The sequence below is a fragment of the Aotus nancymaae genome, unplaced genomic scaffold, assembly GCF_030222135.1.
Source record: "Aotus nancymaae isolate 86718 unplaced genomic scaffold, 86718_ANA_hifiasm-v0.15.2.pri h1tg000040l, whole genome shotgun sequence".
NCBI classification, from domain to species: domain Eukaryota; kingdom Metazoa; phylum Chordata; class Mammalia; order Primates; family Aotidae; genus Aotus; species Aotus nancymaae.
The window spans coordinates 59340962-59363775 of record NW_026988454.1 but is presented as its reverse complement, the minus strand read 5'-3'; the positions used below and the strand labels follow the sequence as shown (position 1 = coordinate 59363775).

General features: G+C 41.2%; 2 protein-coding genes across 3 annotated transcripts in view; one reads left to right on the top strand and one right to left on the bottom strand.

Moving 5' to 3' along the window:
* The window catches only part of SEC63 (SEC63 homolog, protein translocation regulator), a 92478-nt gene extending 75962 nt beyond the window's left edge, over positions 1-16516 (bottom strand). The window contains exon 1 of one of the 2 annotated variants that reach the window (XM_021670499.2): positions 16304-16516. In XM_021670499.2, the coding sequence (XP_021526174.1) occupies positions 16304-16427 (124 nt within the window). In that variant the 5' untranslated portion in view covers positions 16428-16516. The remainder of the gene's footprint in view (positions 1-16303) is intronic. The other variant, XM_021670498.2, reaches the window with a different exon arrangement.
* Positions 16517-21558: 5042 nt separating this feature from the next.
* On the top strand, positions 21559-21844 carry LOC105707431 (large ribosomal subunit protein eL43-like). The gene has a single exon (XM_012438365.2). The coding sequence runs from the start codon at positions 21569-21571 to the stop codon at positions 21842-21844; it is 276 nt and encodes a 91-aa protein (XP_012293788.2). The 5' UTR covers positions 21559-21568.
* The last annotated feature ends 970 nt before the right edge of the window (positions 21845-22814 follow it).

Genomic DNA, 22814 nt, shown 5'->3' with positions numbered 1-22814 from the left:
CAAATAGATGCAATAAAAAATGATAAAGGGGATATCACCACAGATTCCACAGAAATACAAACCATCATCAGAGATTATTACAAACAACTCTATGCACATAAACTAGAAAACCTGGAAGAAATGGATAAATTCCTGGACAGTTGCCTCCTCCTCCCAAGTCTAAACCAGGAAGAAGTCGAAACCCTGAATAGACCAATAACAAGGTCTGAAGTCGAGGCAGCAATTAAGAGCCTACCACCCAAAAAAAGCCCAGGTCCAGATGTGTTCACAGCCGAATTCTACCAGACATACAAAGAGGAACTGGTACCATTCCTTCTGAAACTATTCCAAATAATCCAAAAAGAGGGAATCCTTCCCAAATCATTTTATGAGACCAATATCATCCTGATATCAAAACCCGGCAGAGACTCAACAAGAAAAGAAAACTACAGGCCAATATCCATGATAAACATAGATGCAAAAATCTTCAATAAAATACTGGCAAGCCGATTACAACAGCACATCAAAAAGCTTATCCACCATGATCAAGTAGGATTCATCCCGGGGATGCAAGGCTGGTTCAATATACGCAAGTCTATAAATGTAATTCACCACATAAACAGAACCAAAGACAAAAACCACATGATTATCTCAATTGATGCAGAGAAGGCCTTCGACAAAATTCAACAGCCCTTTATGCTAAAAACCCTCAATAAACTAGGTATTGACGGAACTTATCTCAAAATAATAAAAGCTATTTACGACAAACCAACAGCCAATATCATACTGAATGGGCAAAAACTGGAAGCATTCCCTTTGAAATCTGGCACTAGACAAGGATGCCCTCTCTCACCACTCCTATTTAATATAGTACTGGAAGTTCTAGCCAGAGCAATCAGGCAAGAAAAAGAAATAAAGGGTATTCAATTAGGAAAGGAGGAAGTCAAATTGTCTCTATTTGCAGACGACATGACTGTATATCTAGAAGACCCCATCATCTCAGCCCAAAATCTCCTGAAACTGATAAGCAACTTCAGCAAAGTCTCAGGATACAAAATCAATGTGCAAAAATCACAAGCATTCCTATACACCAATAACAGACTTAAAGAGAGCCAAATCAAGAACGAACTGCCATTCACAATTGCTACAATGAGAATAAAATATCTAGGAATACAACTAACAAGGAACGTAAAGGACCTCTTCAAGGAGAACTACAAACCACTGCTCAAGGAAATAAGAGAGGACACAAACAGATGGAGAAACATTCCATGTTCATGGTTAGGAAGAATCAATATCGTGAAAATGGTCATACTGCCCAAAGTAATTTATAGATTCAACGCTATCCCCATCAAGCTACCAATGACCTTCTTCACAGAACTGGAAAAAACCACCTTAAACTTCATATGGAACCAAAAGACAGCCCGCATAGCCAAGTCAATTCTAAGCAAAAAGAACAAAGCGGGAGCCATCACACTACCGGACATCAAACTATACTACAAGGCTACAGTAATCAAAACAGCATGGTACTGGTACCAAAACAGAGATATAGACAAATGGAACAGAACAGAGGCGTCGTAGGCAACACAACATATCTACAACCATCCGATCTTTGACAAACATGATAAAAACAAGCAATGGGGAAAGGTTTCCCTGTTTAATAAGTGGTGCTGGGAAAACTGGCTAGTCATATGCAGAAAGCGGAAACTGGACCCCTTCCTGACACCTTACACTAAAATTAACTCCAGATGGATTAAAGACTTAAACATAAGACCTAACACCATAAAAACCCTAGAAGAAAACCTAGGCAAAACCATTCAGGGCATAGGCGTAGGCAAGGACTTCATGACCAAAACACCAAAAGCATTGGCAACAAAAGCCAAAATAGACAAATGGGACCTGATCAAACTCCACAGCTTCTGCACGCCAAAAGAAACAGTCAATAGAGTGAATCGGCAACCAACAGAATGGGAAAAAATTTTTGCAGCCTACCATCTGACAAAGGGCTGATATCCAGAATTTACAACAAACTAAAACAGATTTACAAGAAAAAAACAAACAAGCCCATTCAAAAATGGGCGAAGGATATGAACAGATACTTTACAAAAGAAGACATACATGAGGCCAACAAACATATGAAAAAATGCTCATCATCACTGGTCATGAGAGAAATGCAAATCAAAACTACATTGAGATACCATCTCACGCCAGTTAGAACGACGATCATTAAAAAATCTGGAGACAACAGATGCTGGAGAGGATGTGGAGAAATAGGAACACTTTTACACTGTTGGTGGGAGTGTAAATTAGTTCAACCATAGTGGAAGACAGTGTGGCGATTCCTCAAGGACCTAGAAATAGAAATTCCATTTGACCCAGCAATCCCATTACTGGGTATATATCCAAAGGATTATAAATCGTTCTACTACAAGGACACATGCACACGAATGTTTAATGCAGCACAGTTTACAATAGCAAAGACCTGGAACCAACCCAAATGCCCATCGATGATAGACTGGACAGGAAAAATGTGGCACATATACACCATGGAATATTATGCAGCCATCAAAAATGATGAGTTCACGTCCTTTGTAGGGACATGGATGAACCTGGAAACCATCATTCTCAGCAAACTGACACAAGAACACAAAATCAAACATCGCATGTTCTCACTCATAGACGGGTGTTGAACAATGGGAACACATGGACACAGGGAGGGGAGCACTATACACTGGGGTCTGTTGGCAGGAAGTGGGGGGGGACAGCGGCAGATGGGGAGTTGGGGAGAGATAGCATGGGGAGAAATGCCACATATAGGTGAAGGGGAGGAAGGCAGCAAATCACACTGCCACGTATGCACCTATGCAACAATCTTGCATGTTTTTCACATGTACCCCAAAACCTAAAAAGCAATTAAAAAAAAAAGAGTTTATATCTGAAAAAAAAAATAATAATAATAATTCAGCCAGGCACAGTGGCTCACACCTATAATCCCAGAACTTTGGGAGGCTGAGGCGGGCAGATCACTTGAGGTCAGGAGTTCCAGACTAGCCCGGCCTACATGGTGAAACCCATCTCTACTAAAAATACAAAAATTAGCCGGGCATGGTGCGGGCGCCTGTAATCCCAGGTACTGGGGAGGCTAAGGCAGGAGAAATGCTTGAATCCAACAGGCAGAGGTTGCAGTGAGCTGAGACTGTGCCACTGCACTTCAGCCTGAGCAACAAAGCGAGACTCTGTCTCCAAAAAAAAGATTATTAGCTATAATTTTTATATATAATTTTTAAATTAAATTTTACAAATTAAATTTCAATTTTAAAAGTTTTTTTTTTTGAGACAGAGTGTTGCTCTTGTTACCCAGGCTGGAGTGCAATGGCGCGATCTCGGCTCACTGCAACCTCCGCCTCCTGGGTTCAGGCAACTCTCCTGTCTCAGCCTCCTGAGTAGCTGGGATTATAGGCACACGCCACCATGCCCAGCTAATTTTTTGTATTTTTAGTAGAGACGGGGTTTCACCATGTTGACCAGGATGGTCTCGATCTCTTGACCTCGTGATCCACCCGCCTCGGCCTCCTAAAGTGCTGGGATTACAGGCGTGAGCCACCGCGCCCGGCCCTCAATTTTAAGTTTTAAAAAATTATTGGCTGTTGGCCAAGCGCAGTGACTCACGTCTGTAATACCAGCACTTTGGGATGCCGAGGCAGGTAGATCACCTAAGGTCAGGAGTTCAAGACCAGTTTGGCCAACATGGTGAAACCCTGTCTCTAGCAAAAATACAAAAATTAGCCAGGCATGGTGGCAGGTGCCTGTAATCCCAGCTACTCGGGAGGCCGAGGCAGGAGAATCACTTGAACCTGGGGGGTAGAGGTTGCAGTGAGCCAAGATCGCATCCCTGCACTCCAGCCTGGGTGACAAAGTGAGACTTCATCTCAAAAAAAAAAAAATTTCAAAAATTAGCTAGGCGTGGTGGCGTGCGCCTGTAGTCTAGCTAGTTGGGAGGCTAAGGCAGAAGAATCGCTTGAACCCAGGAGGCAGAGGTTGCAGTTAGCCAAAGATCGCACCACTGCACTCCAGCCTAGGCGACAAAGCTAGACTTCATCTCAAAACAGAAACAAAAACAAAAATTATTAGCTATAATTTTATATATAATTTTTATATAGTTAGGAGCTAATATTATAGGTATACATTATTAGCTATAATTTTTCTAAAAAACATAAAACAACGAGCAGTGGAGAGGATGGAACATTGCTTAGAAGAACGTAACATGGAATTCACAACCAGCCTGGGCAACATAGGGAAACCTCATCTCTATTTTAAAAATAACCAATGTAAAATGGTGCAGCCACTAGGGAAAACAGTTTGGTGGTTCCTCAAAAAGCTAAACATAAGGCCGGGCATGATGGCTCATGCCTGTAATCCCAGCCCTTTGGGAGGCCAAGGCAGGCGGATCACTGGAAGTCAGGAGTTGGAGACCAGCCTGGCCAACGCGGTGATACCCCGTCTCCACTAAACAGAAAAATTAGCCAGGCTTGGTGGTGCATGCCTGTAGTCCCAGCTAGTCAGGAGGCTGAGGCAGAAGAATTGCTTGAACCCAGGAAGCGGAGGCTGCAGCAAGCTGAGATCGCGCCATTGCACTCCAGCCTAGGTGACAGAGTGAGACTCCATCTCAAAAAAGAAAAAAAAAAACTAAACACAGAATTACCACACGATCCAACAATTCTACTCTTAGGAATATTCTCAAAAGAACTGACTGACAATGTTCACCGCAGCATTATTCACAATATCCAAAGGCTGGAAACTGCCCATGTGTTCAGCAAATAAACAAAATGTGGTATATGCTACAATGGAATATTATTCAGCCATAAAAGGAATGAGGTTCTAATACATACTACAACATGGATGAACCTTGAAAACATTAGGCTACATAAAATATGCCAGACACAAAAAGACAAATTTTTATGATTCTACATAAATGAAATATCTAGAACAAACAAACTTCCGGAGAAAGAAAGTAGAGAAACTGTTCAGCTGGGCATACCAGGTTTTCCATGATTTAAATCTACTTTTTGGTCTTTTCTCACATTTTTTCACTCTATGAACTCCAGCTCCAACTAATTTGATATGTACTTTGAACACGTTCCATACTCATGCTATTTCTTCTTTGCAGTCCTCTTCCCCTCCCCCTTTCTACCCATTAAAATCTTTACCCTTCAAAACATGATGTAGGCTGAAATGTGAAAAAAAAAAAAAAGATTAAAATCTTTGTCCTTAAAAGGCTAGTCAAAAATCCACCTACTCTGCAAAGCCTTTCTTGACCTCTAGATCCCCACTACCATAGCCAACTAGATGCAAATACCTCATCCAACTAACCTCCACAGCACTTGTTTTCACTTCCCTTACATTTTCTTTCTTGTGTTCTACATACAATAATCCGTGCATTTGTCTAACCCTAATCCTCTCACCCCACCTGGGTTACAAATTCTACCAAAACAAGACTATGTTTATACTGCATTCATCTTTATATCATCTGCAGTACCTGTACAGTGAAACAGTGAACACTTAATCAATAACTACTAGAACTAAACAAAAATCTAAACCAAAGAAAGATGTGGAGTATACACAAGAAAATTCCTTCATCTATACTGACATAAACACAACTCCAAAATGTAAAGGACATCTTTTTAAAAGAACGAACAGAAGTGTCTTTCAAAGAAACAATGTGATGGTGAAATAGCGTAACATTTGTCATCAATAAAGTCTGGTAATAACAGGAAACATTTTAAAAGAAGTCCAAGCACAACATGAATACATTTGTAATCACCTTCTTTATGTCTGAATAAAAAGTATGATTAAGGGAACAAGCATCTGAGAAAAGAAAATAAGCCTATCTTTGTTTCTCAGATCCTCCCAAAATCAAGTGGATATGCAACTAAACAAAAGCAATTTTATATAACCCAGGGGGGCTTGGGGGGGGGTTGTTGTTGTGGTGGTTGTTGTTTAATTTTTTATTTTTTTAGACAGAGTCTCACCCTGTCGCCCAGGCTGGAGTGCAGTGGCACAATCTCAGCTCACTGCATCCCTGCCTTCCATGTTCAAGCAATTCTCCTGCCTCAGCCTCCCGAGTAGTTGGGATTATAGGTGCCCAACTAATATTTTTGTATTTTAAGTAGAGATGGGGTTTCATCATGTTGGCCAGGCTGATCTCAAACTCCTGGCCTAAAACAATCCAAGTGCCTCAGCCTCTCAAAATTCTGGGATTACAGGTGTGAGCCACTGCGCCCAGCCAACATAATGCAGTTATTAATTCAACGTCACCACATCTGTAAAACCTTCATGCTGCCCTATAATTCCTACTGCCAAGTTCCCAACTGCTTTCCTCTGTATAGAACTTAAGTATGTATATGCTGCATGTCTGATACACCCCTCTGTCAGGATAGAACAAAGAGGGAATGACTTTTTAAAGCAATTTAAACTTTTCTCAGATCTAATATTCCTTCAAGAGCCTTAGAAAACTATTAAGCTCTACACAATGGGAGGCTGACACAGGTGCATCACCTGAGGTCAAGAGTTCAAGACCAGCCTGGCTAACATGACAAAATCCCATCTCTACTAAAAACACAAAAATTAGCCAGGCGTGGTGGTGGATGACTGCAATCTCAGCTACCTGGGAGGCTGAGGCAGGAGAATCACTTGAATCCAGGAAGCAGAGGTTGCAGTGAGCCGAGATCATGCCACTGCACTCCAGCCCAGGCAAGACTCTGTCTCAAAAAAAAAAAAAAAAAAAAAAAATTGACTCTAAGCTCTGAACATGAACTTTAAGACATATCCCTTTGAATACAAAGCTGATACAAGCTAGTTTTTTCTAATGTTAAAAAACACAGCCTTGGTGACATAGTGAAACCCTGTCTCTACAAAAATCAGCTGGGCATGACAGTGTGCCTGTAGTCCCAGCTACTTGGAGGCTAAGGCAGGAGGATCGCTTGAGTCTGGAGACAGAAGTTGCAGTGAGGTGAGATCGTGTGACTGCACTCTAGTCTGGGTGACAGAGTGAGATCCTGTCTCAAAAAAAACAAAACAAAAAACAAAAACACTATCAGACAAGAGGTTACTGTCAAAAAAAAAAAACAAAACAAAAAACAAAAAACCACACACACAAAAAACCAAACCACTCAACCAGAGACTGAGATAACCCATCCTACTGTAATTACAACTCTACAGAGAGTGCCGGTGTGCACGTGTAGTTCTAGCTACTCAGGAGGCTGAGGCAGGAGGATGGCTCAGCCCAGGATACTGAGGCTGCAGTGAGCACTGATGGTGCCACTGCACTCCAAACTAGGTAACAACTTGAGACCCAGTCTCAAAAAAAAAATTTCATCTCCATTCTTTTCCCTGCACTTAATCCAAATTGATCGTTGGGCCAATCACCAAACAGCTTTTAAAATGACAAGAAATAAGTAATGATGGAAATGAGTGAAAATTCCAAATCTGCACTCCACTCTCATTCTGTCCTCAGTACTTACATTCAATAAACAGTCCAAGCTTTCTTAGAATTCTCTTTCTAATCTGACTATTCCACTACATCCTAATCTGTCACTGGAACAAGCCTCTGAAATGGACACCCCCTCCCTATCTAGTTTCCCATCCAGCCATCACCAACCTCCCCCTCCACCCACCAAACCATTCTCCACACAATGCTCCACAAAAGCCAAACTGACTATGTTTTATTACTATACTTTAAAATCTCCACTGCTTACCACATAACTTACAGGATAAAGTATAACCCTCTTAAAGTAGCTGACTTGGTCATAAGAGTCAATCACATTCAAATCTTTGCCATTTACCAAACACCTCCATACTTTTGCATAATGCCCTTATCCCACTTACCTTTTAAGACCTATCTCATGAAACACTTCCCCAAATCCTAAAATATAATCATTTACTCCTTCCTATGTGCTCTCACAGCGCTTTCCACTAGCAGCCCTTTCAACACACATCATAATGTGTTATACTTATTTAATTACAGGAGGCAACAGAGAGTACTGGCTAACAAGAGACGCTTTGGCATATAACAGAGTTGAGTCCAACACACAATCTGGTATCTATATGACTTTAGGAAAGTTGGTAACCTCCTCTATAACTCAGTTTTCTCATAAATAAAATGAGATAATATGTTAATCTAGCTTCTTCACCCTACCCACCTTCAGGCTAGCAAATATTCACTGAACAGCAGCAGAGCTGAGTCTAGATGAGAAAGACCATGGTTATCTATCTCAGACTGAAAGGGGAAGTGGGTTTTACTTCTCCAAGAAGGGGCTGTCTAAATTTACAGAGGATTCCAGGAGAAACACCAGGAATCTATCTCCCTATCTAGACAACAATTCATTGGCAGCATCTATCTTACGTAACTATTTTGTAACTCTGGAGTCTACTAAAGGCTTGCAACTTTCAGGGAAAGGCTTGGAGGGTAAATCATGAAGACTTTTGGTCAATTTTAGTTCCTTGGTTTGTACCTCCATGTTGGGGCTCAGAGATACCTAAAATATGGCATTTTGACATGCTGAACTGAAGCCTCAAGGTTTCTCTAACTTTTCTCCCTGCCCTCCTGATGCCCCCCACCATACCCCAAAGCCTTCATTTGTCTAAGATCCAGACCCACCAAAAGGAACAATTGCTTTTCTTCTCCTCCTGTAATCAAGAAGGTAACCACACCTAAATAGACTCTTTCACAACATAATGTACAAGTTAGTCTCTGTTCCCTGATCCATTCTCCTAGCAATCCTATCAAGAGAATTCCTCTTCTCCCCCTTCCCATACCTGTTTCAGCAGGATGGTATATAAGCTTCTAAACCACATTGGGGTGTAAGGAATCACTTTTTGGTTCACCGCATGTACACATTAAATACATTTGTATGCCTTTACTCCAATTAATCTGCCTTGTCTGAGTTGATTTTGCAGCAAATCAGAGGGCAAAAGGGAAGTTTCCCTTGGCCCCTATATCCACATTTTGTTTTCTAATAATAAACGCATTTAAATGAATTATTAGTTTATGCTTTGGGGCACACAATGTATAAGTATGTGAAATCAAACACTGAAAGATGTGGAGATAGAGCTATAAAAGAGCAGAGTTTACATATGTCAAAGTTAAACTGGTATAAATTGAAATTACAATATTTAGGATGTTTAATGGAACACCTATGGTAATCACACAAAAAGTAACTACAGAATATACTCAGAAGAAAATGAGGTGTGAGCAGTGGCTCATGCATGTAATCCCAGCACTTTGAGAGGCCAAGACGCAGATCGCTTGAGCCCAGGAGTTTGAGACAAGCCTGAGCAACACGGCAAAACCCAGTCTCTATTTAAAAACAAAATAAAAGCAAAAGAAAGAAAATGTAAAGAAATGTAAACATTTCACTAAAAAAAAAAAAATCAGCTAAACAACAACAAAAAAATAGTAATACAGGAACTAAGAAACAAACGGCTATATACCTATAGAAAACAAATAGTAAAATGACAGATGTCCTTTTTATTTTATGTGTGTGTCAGGGTCTTGTTCTGTCAATCAGGTTGAAGTGCAGTGACATGATCATAGCTCACTGCAGCCTCAATCTCCTGGGCTCAAGTGATCCTCCTGTCTCAGCCTCCTGAGTAGCTAGGACTAAAGATACACGCCACCATACCTGGCTAATTTTTTTTTTTTAATTGTTTGTAGGAACAAGGTCTCATTATGTTGCCCAGGCTAGTTCAAACTCCTGGACTCAAGTGATCCTCCCACCTCAGCCTCCCAAAGTGCAGGGATTACAGGAATGAGACATTGCACTTGGCCCTCCTTCCTTAACAGTAATTACTTTAAATGTAAATGGTTAAATGTTACAATCAAAAGACTGGCAGAATGGATTAAAAGCACCCGATCCAACTATGTGCACCTATAAGAGACTCACTTTAGATCCAAAGACACAAACAGACTGAAGGTAAAAGATGGAAAAAAAAATATTCCATGCAAATAGTAACCAAAACATAGCAGGGTGGTGACTACACTAATATTAGACGAGATGGACTTTAAAACAGAAAAGATTACAAGAGATAAAAGACATTACATATTAATAAGAGGTTCAATACAGCAAGAAGATATAACATTTATAAACATTTATGTATCTAATGACCATCAAAATATACAATGCAAAAACAAGCAGAACTGAATAGAGAAACAGACTGCTACAATAATAGTTTAAGACTTCAGGCCAGGCTTGGTGGCTCACGTCTGTAATTCCAGCACTTTGGGAGGCCGAGGCAGGCAGATCATGAGGTCAAGAGATTGAGACCATCCTGGCCAACATAGTGAAACCCCAATCTCTACTAAAATACAAAAATTAGCTGGGCATGGTGGCACATGCCTGTAGTCCCAGCTACTCGGGAGGCTGAGGCAGGAGAATCACTTGAACCCGGGAGGTGGAGATTGCAGTGAGCCAAGATCGTGCCACTGCACTCCAGCCTGGCACCTGGCAACAGAGGGAGACTCTGTCTCAAAACAAAAAAAGAAAAGTAAAAAGACTTCAATACACCCTCCACCCCCAATAATGGATAGGCAACCAAACAGAAGATAAGGAAATACAAACCAACTAGATCTAATAGACATATGTAACTACCCAACAGCAGCAGCACACACACTGTTCTCAAGTGCCCATGGGACATTTTGCAGGAGAGAGTATATGTTAAGCCACAAATTAAGTCTCAGTATATTTTAAAAGACAGACACTATACAAAGTATCTTCTCTGACCATAACAGATGAGTGTAATCCATACAGATGAGTATACTGAAATACACAGAAGTTAAATCAGTAACCAATACAGATGAGTACACTGAAACGCACAAAAGTTAAATAACTTGCCTAAAATCACTGTAAGCCGCAGAGCCACGTTTCAAAAACAGGCAATTTTTAACAAGTAAGGTCAGAGAAAGGTTAAATAAGTTTTGAAAAGGGAAGATCAAGTCCCAAAAGTAAGATCAAGAAGTCAAAACAAACAAAAACTTCTTTTAAATGATACATTTTATCTCAATTCAAAAGATCTATAATCAACCTAAGGAAAGAATAAAAACATGCTTTTGATTATTTGAAATTCTAATAATTACAAGCAATCAGTTATTTTCTCTTGTCAAATATGCCAATGAAAGCCTAATGATACACAATGTTTAAAGTGATAACTCTTCTACTGTAAATCAAAAAAGTAGTAAACAAAATTATACACTTAAGAATAATGGTTGGATTGAAATTCCACATAAATATTAAGAACACTTGTCATTTTAAAAGCACTAGGCAAGACAAACATTAACAGTTACCAAGAACGCACAAAGTGGGCAGTGAACACAAAAGGTCACAGCACAGTATTGTCGGCAATACCAAAGATGAGCAGTGCCAAGGTAATTATGTGCAATTATTTCAAAATGTTAAGGATATCCAAATTACAAAAGGCTCCAATCACAGCACAATGGTAAATATTCTGGAAGCCATTAAGAAACAACTATGATGACTGATTGTAAACTTGTATTATTAAAGTTTTAACAAAAATATCTGGCTTTTAACCACCAGAACTTTACAATACTGTCCTGTAAGTGCTTCTTAGTTATGTAAAACAAAAAGGCTAACACATTAGTTTTTTGGATTTTTGTTGTTGTTAGCGAAGAGCACATACCAAAACAAATACACTACTTCCCAAAATGACAACTACAGCAAAAGACCATTACTAAGAAAGCTCTCCTCCAAGCAGCACTTCTCAAACATAGCTACAATTTAGAATCATATAGGGATCTTTAAAAAATGCCAATACATAGCACCCACTCCAGACCAAATAAATCAGAGTATCTGGGGATGGGTACAAGTGTTCTAAAAAGTTCCCAAAGTGATTCTAATGTATAGCCGGGGTTAAGAACCACTGCGCCAAGGAAATCTAAGCCCTCCATGTTATCATCTCATACAGAGCTGTTGTCCTTAATTGTCTGAAAAAGTATTCATTTTATTCAGCCAATTTGCAAACCAAGAGAATAAGATAGATAGAACCCTTTAACTACTAAAAAGGGTATTAATTATAAGTATGCTTAGCTAACCATGTTAGGCAAAAATCAAGGCAAAGGGATTCCATTAATAATGTTTTAGATAACAGGTATGTTCAATTAACACGTCAAATATGCCAATAAACAAACTATTTCCATTTTTCAAACTGTAGACTTTACAAGCTGTGAAATGGTGTTATGCTTTCTGATGCATTCAAGAGCCCACTAATTCCAAAGAGCCATACTGAAACAACTGTCAACCTTAAAATTTAAAGTCCTAAATGTGCTGCAAAAAAAAAAAAAAATTTAAATAAAGATTACTTAAACTGGGCCGGGCACAGTGGCTCATAATCTCAGCACTTTGGGAGTTCGAGGTGCGTGGATCACTTGAGGTCAGGAGTTTGAGACCAGCCTGGTCAACCTGGTGAAACCCTGTCTCTACTAAAAATACAAAAACTAGCCGGGTGTAGTGGTGGGTACCTGTAATCCCAGCTACTTGGGAGATTGAGGCAGGAGAACCACTTGAACCCAGAAGGTGGAGGATGCATTGAGCCAAGATCATTCCATTGCACTTGAGCCTGGGCGACAGAGCGAGACTTCACCTCAAAAAAAAAAAAATGTACTTAAACTGAACTTTAAGGTTGCATAACTGGCAGAGCAAACCTTTTCATGGTTTCATGCACATGCTATCTCTGAAAATACTGTCAGAACTCCGAAATTCAAATGCATGTCTACATTTTTGTATTTGGCTACTTAACTGTTTTACAGGGAAACTAAATAAATTAAGCTTCAGAAGCAAGCATTAAAATATGCTGCCGTAGCTAGGGCACAATGGCTCACGCCTGTAATCCCAGCACTTTGGGAGGCCGAGGCAGGTGAATCAATTGAGGTCAGGAGTTCAAGATCAGTCTGGCAAACATGGTGAAACCCCATCTCTAATAAAAATACAAAAATAAGCCAGGCATGGTGGCACAAGCCTGTTATTCCAGTTAATCATTTGAACACGGAAGGCAGAGGCTGCACTGAGCAGAGATAGTGCTGTACTTCAGGCTTGGCGACAGAGAGAGACTCCATCTCAATAAATAAATAAATAAATAAATAAGCTGTTGTGTTTCCCCGAAATAGTACTAAGGGTCCACATCTTTTATTTAAATCCTTGAGAATAAATGCGCTTCAGAATTTTTCGGATTTTAGAAAAATAATCCAGTGTTTATACTCAAACAGACCCTGTAGGGTCTAAAACAGCACCAATAACCAAACAAATTGATATTCCAAGAACAAAACATAACTTTTCTAAGTGAGATAAAGATTATTAAGTAGCCTCCTGTCAGTACAAGTCAGCAAATTATTTTGCAGCAAACTTCTGAAAAAACTTCCTTTTCAGAGCTTTGAATGAAGCAGTAGTTCGAGATTTCTCTTTGAGATTCAAGAAACTGCAACTGGGCTGCAGAAAAAAGTCACTATGATGAAAACATCCTTTTAATACAACTGTTATTCTACAGAAACAACTCAAGTTATTAGGGTAAATCCATGAAAAAAGCCCAAGTGGTGCCCAACAATTTTCATAATGATTAGAATAGCATTTAAGTGTTCACCTTAATTTTCATAATACAATTTTGAGACCAAACAAATATATCAAAATATGTATATTCACTAAGGCAAGCCTGAAGCAGAGAGCCAGATGTAAAACGGGCAAATCAACACCCATAGTTCACCTAACTTTCTATCTAGCAGTATGGAAATGACACAGAGCTCTGAAGCTAAACGACTAAAGTTCTAATACAAACTCAACCATACAGGAAAATTACTTACATACTCTACCCCCAGTTTCTTTATCTGTAAATAGAGATAATAATAGAACCTACCTCACTGCATTTTTCAGAGGATTAAATAAAACCTCAAGTCCACAATTTACAAATAGTATTAATTCCCTTCACCTAAACTACCACCGTTTCAAAGACACTTATATGCTGAAGGGGGTCAAGCATGACTTGCTGGCAGAGCGCAGCAGCTCACGCCTGTAGTCCCAGCACTTTGGGAGGCCGAGGCAGGCAGATCACTTGATGTCTGGAGTTCGAGACCAGCCTGGTCAACATGGTGAAACCCCATCTCTACTGAAAATATGAAAATAAGCCAGCCATAGTGGCTCACGCCTGTCATCGCAGTTACTTGGGAGACTGGGGCAGAATTACTTGAACCCAGGAGGTAGAGGCTGCAGTGAGTCAAGATCGACCCATTGCACTCCACCCTGGGCAAGAGTGAGACTCTGTCTCAAAAAATAAATAGTATGATTCGTCTATGAAATCAGGCGAATTTTATAAAACCCACCATGAAAATATGACTTTCAAGTTTCAAAAATCCATCCTGACACGGTGGCTCAAGTCTATAAGCCCAGCTACTTGGGAGGCTGAAGCAGGATGACTTGAATTGAATTCAAGACCAGCCTGGGCAAATAATGAGGCTCTCCCTGCTTTTAAAAAAAAACAAAAACAAACAAACAAAAAAAAACGAAAAACTTCAAAAATCCAATGTAGATTAAAAAATGATGGCTAATTTCTGAAATCAGGGCAGAACACTTTTTTTTATACCTTTGTTCTGCCTAATCAAAACACATTCTAGCCAAAACTACCTACCCTCTCCCAATACCCTTTTGTCTTCTACACTACCAATCGCACACATAATGGTTGTTAGATGAAAATAAACTACTGAAAGTGGACCCTTTTAACTTGAAATACAACAACCAGAAGAATGGCCTAGGTTTTACAGAAAAGAAAAGCCATTTCAGTATTAAGACTTCACTTATACACAGCCACTGCCTAAAGAACCTACACAATTTTTTTGTTTCCTTTTTCAACATCGAGGAAGAACCTACACAATTTAAATGCACTTAGGAAATAAGATACCACAGTCCAAAAATCTAAATTTCATTAACTACCCATTGAGTAACAAAACTATTAAGACTGGTAACTTTGGACAGATTTTTGCATCTAATCGATTCTTAAACTTATTGTCAAATGTACAAAATAATGGAATCTTTTGTTACTATTTATGCTAAATTTATTCTAGTTCTATTCCAACTGAAGAATGTTAGTTTCCTGCAGACCACATGGAGCAGAGGGTAAAAAAACGAATGTTACAGGGCAATGAATTCGTCTGGAAGTATAACAAGTTCTGAGCTGATTCAATGTTTCACTGTTAACAACTGCCCCAGAGTATATAACATGGACAACTAGACCTCCAGCACACCCAATGTAAGAGAAGATATTTAAGCAAGCTAACATAGCTCTTGTGAAACAGAAAGCTTTCCCTAAGTTGTTAATACTCAAAACCTACTCCTTACTGTTAACACTACCATAAATAACCCATTAGGCCCTCGCAATTACATCAGCTTTAAGAATATCATCTGCCATATGTCCTAGCAGAGTGCAACAAATGGATGCAAACATTACCCAAACTTAAAATGAAATATGAGCAGAATCTGTTATTCTGTGCTTTAATTCGATGTTGTTTAATGTGAAAAGATCGAGAACCAAAAGCAAATGGACCCACTACCTCCAAATTCCCTAAAAGACTAATTAAATGAGACTTAATCCTTCATATTTGCACTTTTTCCGTCACAAACAGGAAACTCCGAAGAAAGGGAAATAGAAAAAAAGCCTATTTTTGCTAAGAGGAATAACGGCATTGCTTCCAACCCCCACAGTGAGTGAACAAATGAAAAAGCAACGGGAGGAAGTGACGGGGGTGGGCGGTGGAGAGCTCAGCTGGAGTCCTAAGCATGCCACCCGGCTCAAAGATGCCCTAAAACATCTGTGGGAGCAGCTGCAACAGGAAAACGGGAGTCGGGGGAGTAGGGCCGCGAACTGGAGGGACTGAGAGTTGTGCCCGCACGTTCGGTCTCTTGCTTGGCCAACTCTCTGCTCACCTCCCAAGTCCCCATCCTCCCCATCCCATCTCGCTCCCTCCATAAAGAAAAATCCCCAATAAAAGCAGAGGCAGAGAAGACAAAGAGGCAGGAGGAGGTTGCAAGGAGCGTCCAGAACAATGGAGAAGATGGAGCGAGCAAAACTCCTGAGGACAATAAAGGGAGGTGGAGAAGCGCCGAGGGAAACACCGGGGTCCCTGACCTCGCCAGTGGCGGACGCTGGACACAGGCCGGGCTGCGCGGTCCGTGTCACCCCGGACGCCGCGGGCTGGGCCGGGCGGGCGGCCGCCGCAGGGCCCGGGGGTGCTGGCTGGGCCTCCGCTGGTCGGCGGGCAGCGGCCGGCGGGACTCACCGGCATTCTGGTCTCGGGGCCAGAGGTAGTATGTGGCCGGGATCACGATGAGCCCCACGAAGGAGGTGAGGAAGTAGAAGAAGGTGTTCCCACTGTCATCGTACTGGAACTGCTGCCCGGCCATGGCACCCCCTCCTCCTCCTCGCTCTTCTCACCGCCGCCGCCACGACCACGCTCTGCACTCCCGCTCCCAACGCCCCGGCCCGAGTGGCGTAGCTTGGACGCCGCGGCCACCGCCGCCTCCCCTCCTTGCCCCCACGCTACTCTCCCCTACACGCCGCTACCGCCGCCGCCGCCGCCGCTGCCGTCGCCAGCTCTCGCGAGAAGAGATAGTTCTCGCCCTGCTCAGCGTTCCCTCCCCTTGCCTGTCCCCCACACGCTCGCTAAGGGAGACGTGGCGAGCGCAACGGTGGAACTCAGAGAGGTCTCGCCCTTAGCCACGCCCCCAAAACACAGCCACGCCCCCGAACTCCTCCCCTAAGGCCCCACCCCTGGCCCCGCCGCCTTCCTCCACCGCTCAGTTTCCCCGCGCCCCGAGCCGGATTCCGGGCGTCGGCCTGTAGGAGCCCAGCGAAGGCTTCCCGGCGTAGCAGCGGCCGCGGGCAGGTCTCCTGGCTGTGACTGGGGTCCCAGCTATTCAGAGAAGAGCTGACTTGCTTGCCTCCTCCTCTCTTCCATCCCTACCCTAGCTGTCCTGCCCTCTCGATTAATTGCCCTAGTTGAACGTGTTTCCTTGGGTTCTGGATCCGCTCCTCCAGCCCCTATATTTTGGAAACGAGTGTCATTTAGAATAGGGCAGGTGGGGAAATATGAGTTGTAGTTGCGTTTGCAAAGCAGTGTTTACTATTAAAAGATTGGAATCTACGCTGTGCCCATTTTGCGGATGAGGATTTCCCCAAGCCCTTACAGATGGCGCCCTACCCATTCCAGAGCTGCTAACTATAGCCACCAACTCAGGCGGTAGGCTGAGACCTTTATTGCTTTGTGTCATTTAATCGTCAGTAAACACCATGGAATAAAGCAAAGTGTGTCCGCTCTACAAATGAGAAAATTGAGGCTCAGAGAGACCCACATCATTTTGACGCCACAAAGCCAGTGTGCCCTTGACCCTGCATCGCCCAGGACTTTAACATTTCCTACAGTGGTTGGCATTCTCCCCGCAGGCTGTGAACAAGAACCTGCGTTTCAGGCTGGACAGTGGCGGGAGCAGTCGCTCTCCGGAGCCCCTCCCTCCCCTGGCTGTGGGACCCTAGAGGCTGGTGTCAGCTGAGCTGGGTACTGGGCTTGTGCCCAGATCTTGGAACGGCCCCACGGTCCAGCGGCAGCTGTGGCTGGGGTCTGTCCCAGAGTCCATTGCCCCTCCCTGGGTCAAAAGGATAGCCCACCCAGTTGTAGACATTAGAAGGACTAATTGTGAAAAATGCTTTTCAAAGGAGAAAGTATGTAATATGCAAATACTAAATATTACACTATATTTTAAAGACATTTTAATACTTTATACTCTGTTAACTAAATGCATTTTATTATTCCTTCCATTGTTGGAGGAAAAATCTGGGGTTGTTCATTGTCTTTTATTTCATGTCTTCAAAACTAGTATCTATGGTAATCAGTAATACTTTCTTTCATAATAGATTGTGTTCATATGTATTCTCTCTTCCCCTCAAATTTCCTAATCTGCTCACTTTCTGAAATTCATTTCTATGCATTTCCCCCTCCTTTTTTTTCTGCACAAAGTTTCCAAACTATATTATAGGTGAAAAAATAAAACCAAGAAATTAAGGGAAGATTGGACTATGAAATCAACATAGCATTGTGATCACCCAAAGCTGATAAACCCAGAGTAAACAATTTGCCTTGCTGCAGAAAATTAGTCACAGACTTGTCTCAGCTAAAGTGAGCAGGATCTTGAAGTTCCTTTTGTTTGTTGAATACATTATTAAGTCTTCCTGGGTTTTAATAATGTTGAACTTTTTTTTATTACTCCTATTATGTTTTACTCAGCATTTGTGTAAAGGTAATACATCAGTTTTGTAAACTTGCAGCAATATAAGTTATTGATGAATAATACTTCCCTTCTTTCTTTCTGCAGGAATATTTTCACTGCAGCTTTGGGGTCATGCCTAAGAGTGCCTTGAACCAAATTGAAATAGCAATTTGAAAAAACCCTGACCAATCTAAAATGGGATTGTTTTAACCAAAGTACGTTCAATATTTGAAAATGTATCCTCTGTTTTCAAAAGTATACATTTTGTTTGCCTAGAACTTAATATTACTGAACACAGATAACCTCAGACCTCTCAAACATTCCCCAAAGCAAATCTAAATCATACCTTTAATTAATATCATCGCAATTTCTGATTCACACTGTTGTTTTTTTTTTTTGAGACGATCTCATTCTGTCGCTCAGGCTAAAGTGCAGTGGCATGTTCTTGGCTCACTGCAGCCTCTGCCTCTGGGTTCGAGCAATTCCCACGCCTCAGCCTCCCAAGTAGCTGGTACTACAAGCAGGCAGATCATTTAAGGCCAAGAGTTCAAGACCAACCTGGCCAAAATGGCAAAACCCAGTCTCTACTTAAAAATACAAAAATTAGCTGGGCGTGGTGACAGGCACCTGTAGTCCCAGCTACTTGGGAGGCTGCAGCAGGAGAATCACTTGAACCCAGGAGGTGAAGGTTGCTGTGAGCCAAGATTGTGCCACTGCATTCCAGCATGAGTGACACAGCGGGACCATGTCTCAAAAAAAAAAAAAAAGGCACTGGGCATTTTAGTATTATCTCAATATGTCTGTAATTAACTATTTTAATCAATTTTGTTTTAATTGCTAGATAGACATTTTCCCTCAAATGTAGAAAGCCTGACTATTATTTTGGGGTTCCTTTTCATACTTTGCTTTTTCCTTAGCGTGACTCTTTCCTTCTTTGTATATATTTTTGTTTTGTTTTGTTTTGTTTTGTTTTTTGAGACAGAGTATCCCTCTGTAGCCCAGCCTGGAGAGGCGCAATCTTGGCTCACTGCAACCTCCACCTCCTGATTCAAGCAATTCTTCCACCTCAGCCTCCCAAGTAGCTGGGACTACAAGCATGCACCACCATACCCAGCCAATTTTTTTTTTTTTTTTTTGAGATGGAGTCTTGCTCTGTCTCACAGGCTGGAGTGTAATGGTGCAATCTCAGCTCACTGCAACCTCTACCTCTGGATTTACACAATTTTCCTGTCTCAGCCTCCTGAATAGCTGGGATTACAGGCACCTGCCACCACGCCCAGTTAATTTTTTGTATTTTTAGTAGATACAACGTTTCACCATGTTGGTCAGGCTAGTATTGAACTGCTGACCTCAAGTAATCCGCCCACCTCAGCCTTCCAAAGTGTTGTGATTACGGGCATGAGCCACCACTCCTGGGCAGTCATCTTTATACTACTGTTTTTAACTTAAATTTATACATACTAAAGTACATTTGTGTAGCCATAATCAACATTATTTAATTATCTGCTGGTGGAGTTAGCTGCAAAGAAACTGGAAGGAACCAAATTATGATTAAATAAGGACATGCAGTTATTTCCAGTCTTCTTCCCTTCCCCCATACTACAGTAGATCATAACTGTTGCTGCCAAAGCCTAGAAAATTATCTTTAATGTTAAACTCGAGTTTTAATGTTATCTTTAATATTAAACCCGAGATTTTTTCATTAAGAGGCTAAATCTCTTCTGATACAAAGTAACCAATCCTGCTTTATAATAACAGGAACGTCAACAAAGTCATGTTTGTACAACACTTATGATTTACAAAAATCTTCTAAAACATTATTCCAATTGAAATTTCAAATCATGACCTACATGTTGGAAATTTGACTAGATAAAAGGTATTAAATCATTGCAATCCTTTCATTTCCTGACCCACAAAGGCCCTTCAGACCCAACAAAACCACAGTCTCGTATCTGGGGAGAATGTAAAGAGAGGTATGAGTTGGAAAAACAGCAAAACTAGTTTAAGGTCAGCCATGAAAACAATCTAAAAGAGGAATTGAGGGCTGTGGTTTTCCTTTGGTATTGGAAGCAGGTTTGTATTTTGACTTCTCTCTTTTTATGAGTATGTTGGACTTGTTAATATTGTGGGGGGCGGGGGAGGTTATTTGCTTTGTTTTTCGTTTTTTTGTGGATTTTGTTTTGTTTTGAGACAGCACCTCGCTATGTTGCCCAGGCTGGTGTTGAATTCCTGTACTCAAGCCATCCTCCTGCCTCAGCCTCCCAAAGTGCTGAGATTGTAGCTAACCTATTGTTCTTTTTCTATCCCTGCTTTTGTGGTTATAAAGCTGAGAACTTACTACACTAAAGCCAGTTGTCAAAGGTACATCAACAAACTCAGGTCATCCTTTATGAATTAATTTTATGCATTACCAACTGCTATAGTTTGAATGTGTTCTCTCGAAAATTCAGATGCAGAAACTTAATTGCCAATGTTATAGTATTAAAAGGTGGGGCCAGCCGGGCAAGGTGGCTCACGCCTGTAATCCCAGCACTTTGGGAGGCCAAGGTGAGCAGATCACAGGTCAGGAGTTCAAGACCAGCCTGGCCAGTATGGTGAAACCCCCGTCTCTACTAAAAATACAAAAATTAGCCAGGCGTGGTAGTGCACGCATGTAGTCCCAGCTACTTGGGAGGCTGAGGCAGGAGAATTGCTTGAACCCAGGAGGCGGAGGTTGCAGTGAGCCAAGATCGCGCCATTGCACTCTAGGCTGGCAGACAGAGCAAGACTCCATCTCAAAAAAAAAAAAAAAAGGTTGGGCCTTTAAGAGATGATTAGGCCATGAGGCTCCTCCCTCATAAATGGGATTAAGGTCCTTATAAAAAACTTCATAAAGTGTTCAGTGTTTGGCTGTCTTGCCCTTCTGCCTTCAGCCATGAAGCTACAGCAGTCCTCCCCTCTGGAAGATGCAGCAACAAGGCAGCATCTTGGAATCAGAGATCATGCCTGTCACTAGACACAGAACCTGCCAATGCCTTGATCTTGGACTTCCCAGCTTCCAGAACTGTGAGAAATAAATTTTGGTTCTTTATAAATTACTCAGCGTCCAGTATTTTGGTATAGCAGCACAAACATACTAAGACATCTACATATGTAAAAGGCTTAATGAAAAAATAATAATTGACACCACACAATAAGCCATAAAATAGCACTTACTGAAATTCCCACCCAGATGAAAATAAAACTTGGGAGAGTGGTCATAAATAAATGGAAGAATTGCTCTCTGGGCTCGGACCGGCAACATGGCCAAACGTACCAAGAAGGTTGGGATCGTCGGTAAATATGGGACCCGCTATGGGGCCTCCCTCCGGAAAATGAAGAAAATTGAAATCAGCCAGCATGCCAAGTACACTTGCTCTTTCTGTGGCAAAACCAAGATGAAGAGACGAGCTGTGGGGATCTGGCACTGTGGTTCCTGCATGAAGACAGTGGCTAGCGGTGCCTGGACGTACAATACCACTCCTGCTGTCACGGTAAAGTCTGCCATCAGAAGACTGAAGGAATTGAAAGACCAGTAGATGCTCCTCTACATTTTGAGACATCACTGGCCTATAATAAATGGGTTAATTTATGTAAAAAAAAAATAAATAAATGGAAGAATTAACTATGGGAAATTTCAAAGGTATATATCTGAGTAAAAAGAAAGAAAACTCTCAGTAAGGATTAAAACAAGCTTCAGGAAAGATAACAATTATCTTGTGTCAATCATTTTGTTGAAAAACAAATACTGTGGGTCTTAAAGCTTGTAAAATTAGAGGTCTCCTATTAAGGAAAAGAATATATCTGTGGGACTAGGTATGAAAGGAAAAAATATATAAATTATGATTTTAAAATTAGATATAAAAGTTAATATTTGAGGGAGAGAGAAAAGAAAAAAGTTAATATTTATTTCTAATATATTCTAACTACTATAAAGTTTGTCTTCTACAAACAGAATTCTTATAAATTCTAGTTTGCATGATTTCTATTTTTTAAAATATGAGACATTTCTTATTGTATACACTGCATATTTATTATCTGAAAGGTGTCCCGATCCAGACCCCAAGACAGGGTTCTGAGACCTCTTCAAAGAAAGAATTCAAGGCAATTCCACAGAGTAAAATGAAAGCAAGTTTATTAAAGACTTAAAGAAATGAAAGAATGGCCACTCCAGCGAGGAGTGGGGGAAAAAAAGGGCCACTCCATAGTCAGAGCAGTGGCATGGACTGCTTGAATGAGTATAGTTATGGTTGTTTCTTGATTATATGCTAAACAAAGGGTGGATTATTCATGAGTTTTCCAGGATTGGGGTGGGGAGTTCCTAGAACTGAGGGTTCCTCCCCTTTTTAGACCATATAGGGTAACTTCCTGATACTGCCATTGCATTTGTAAATGGTCATGGCACAGGTGGGAGTGTCTTTTAGCATGCTAATATATTATAATTAGCAAATAATGAGCAGGGAGGACAAACAGAGGTCACTTTCATTGCGGTCTTGGTTTGGGTGGGTT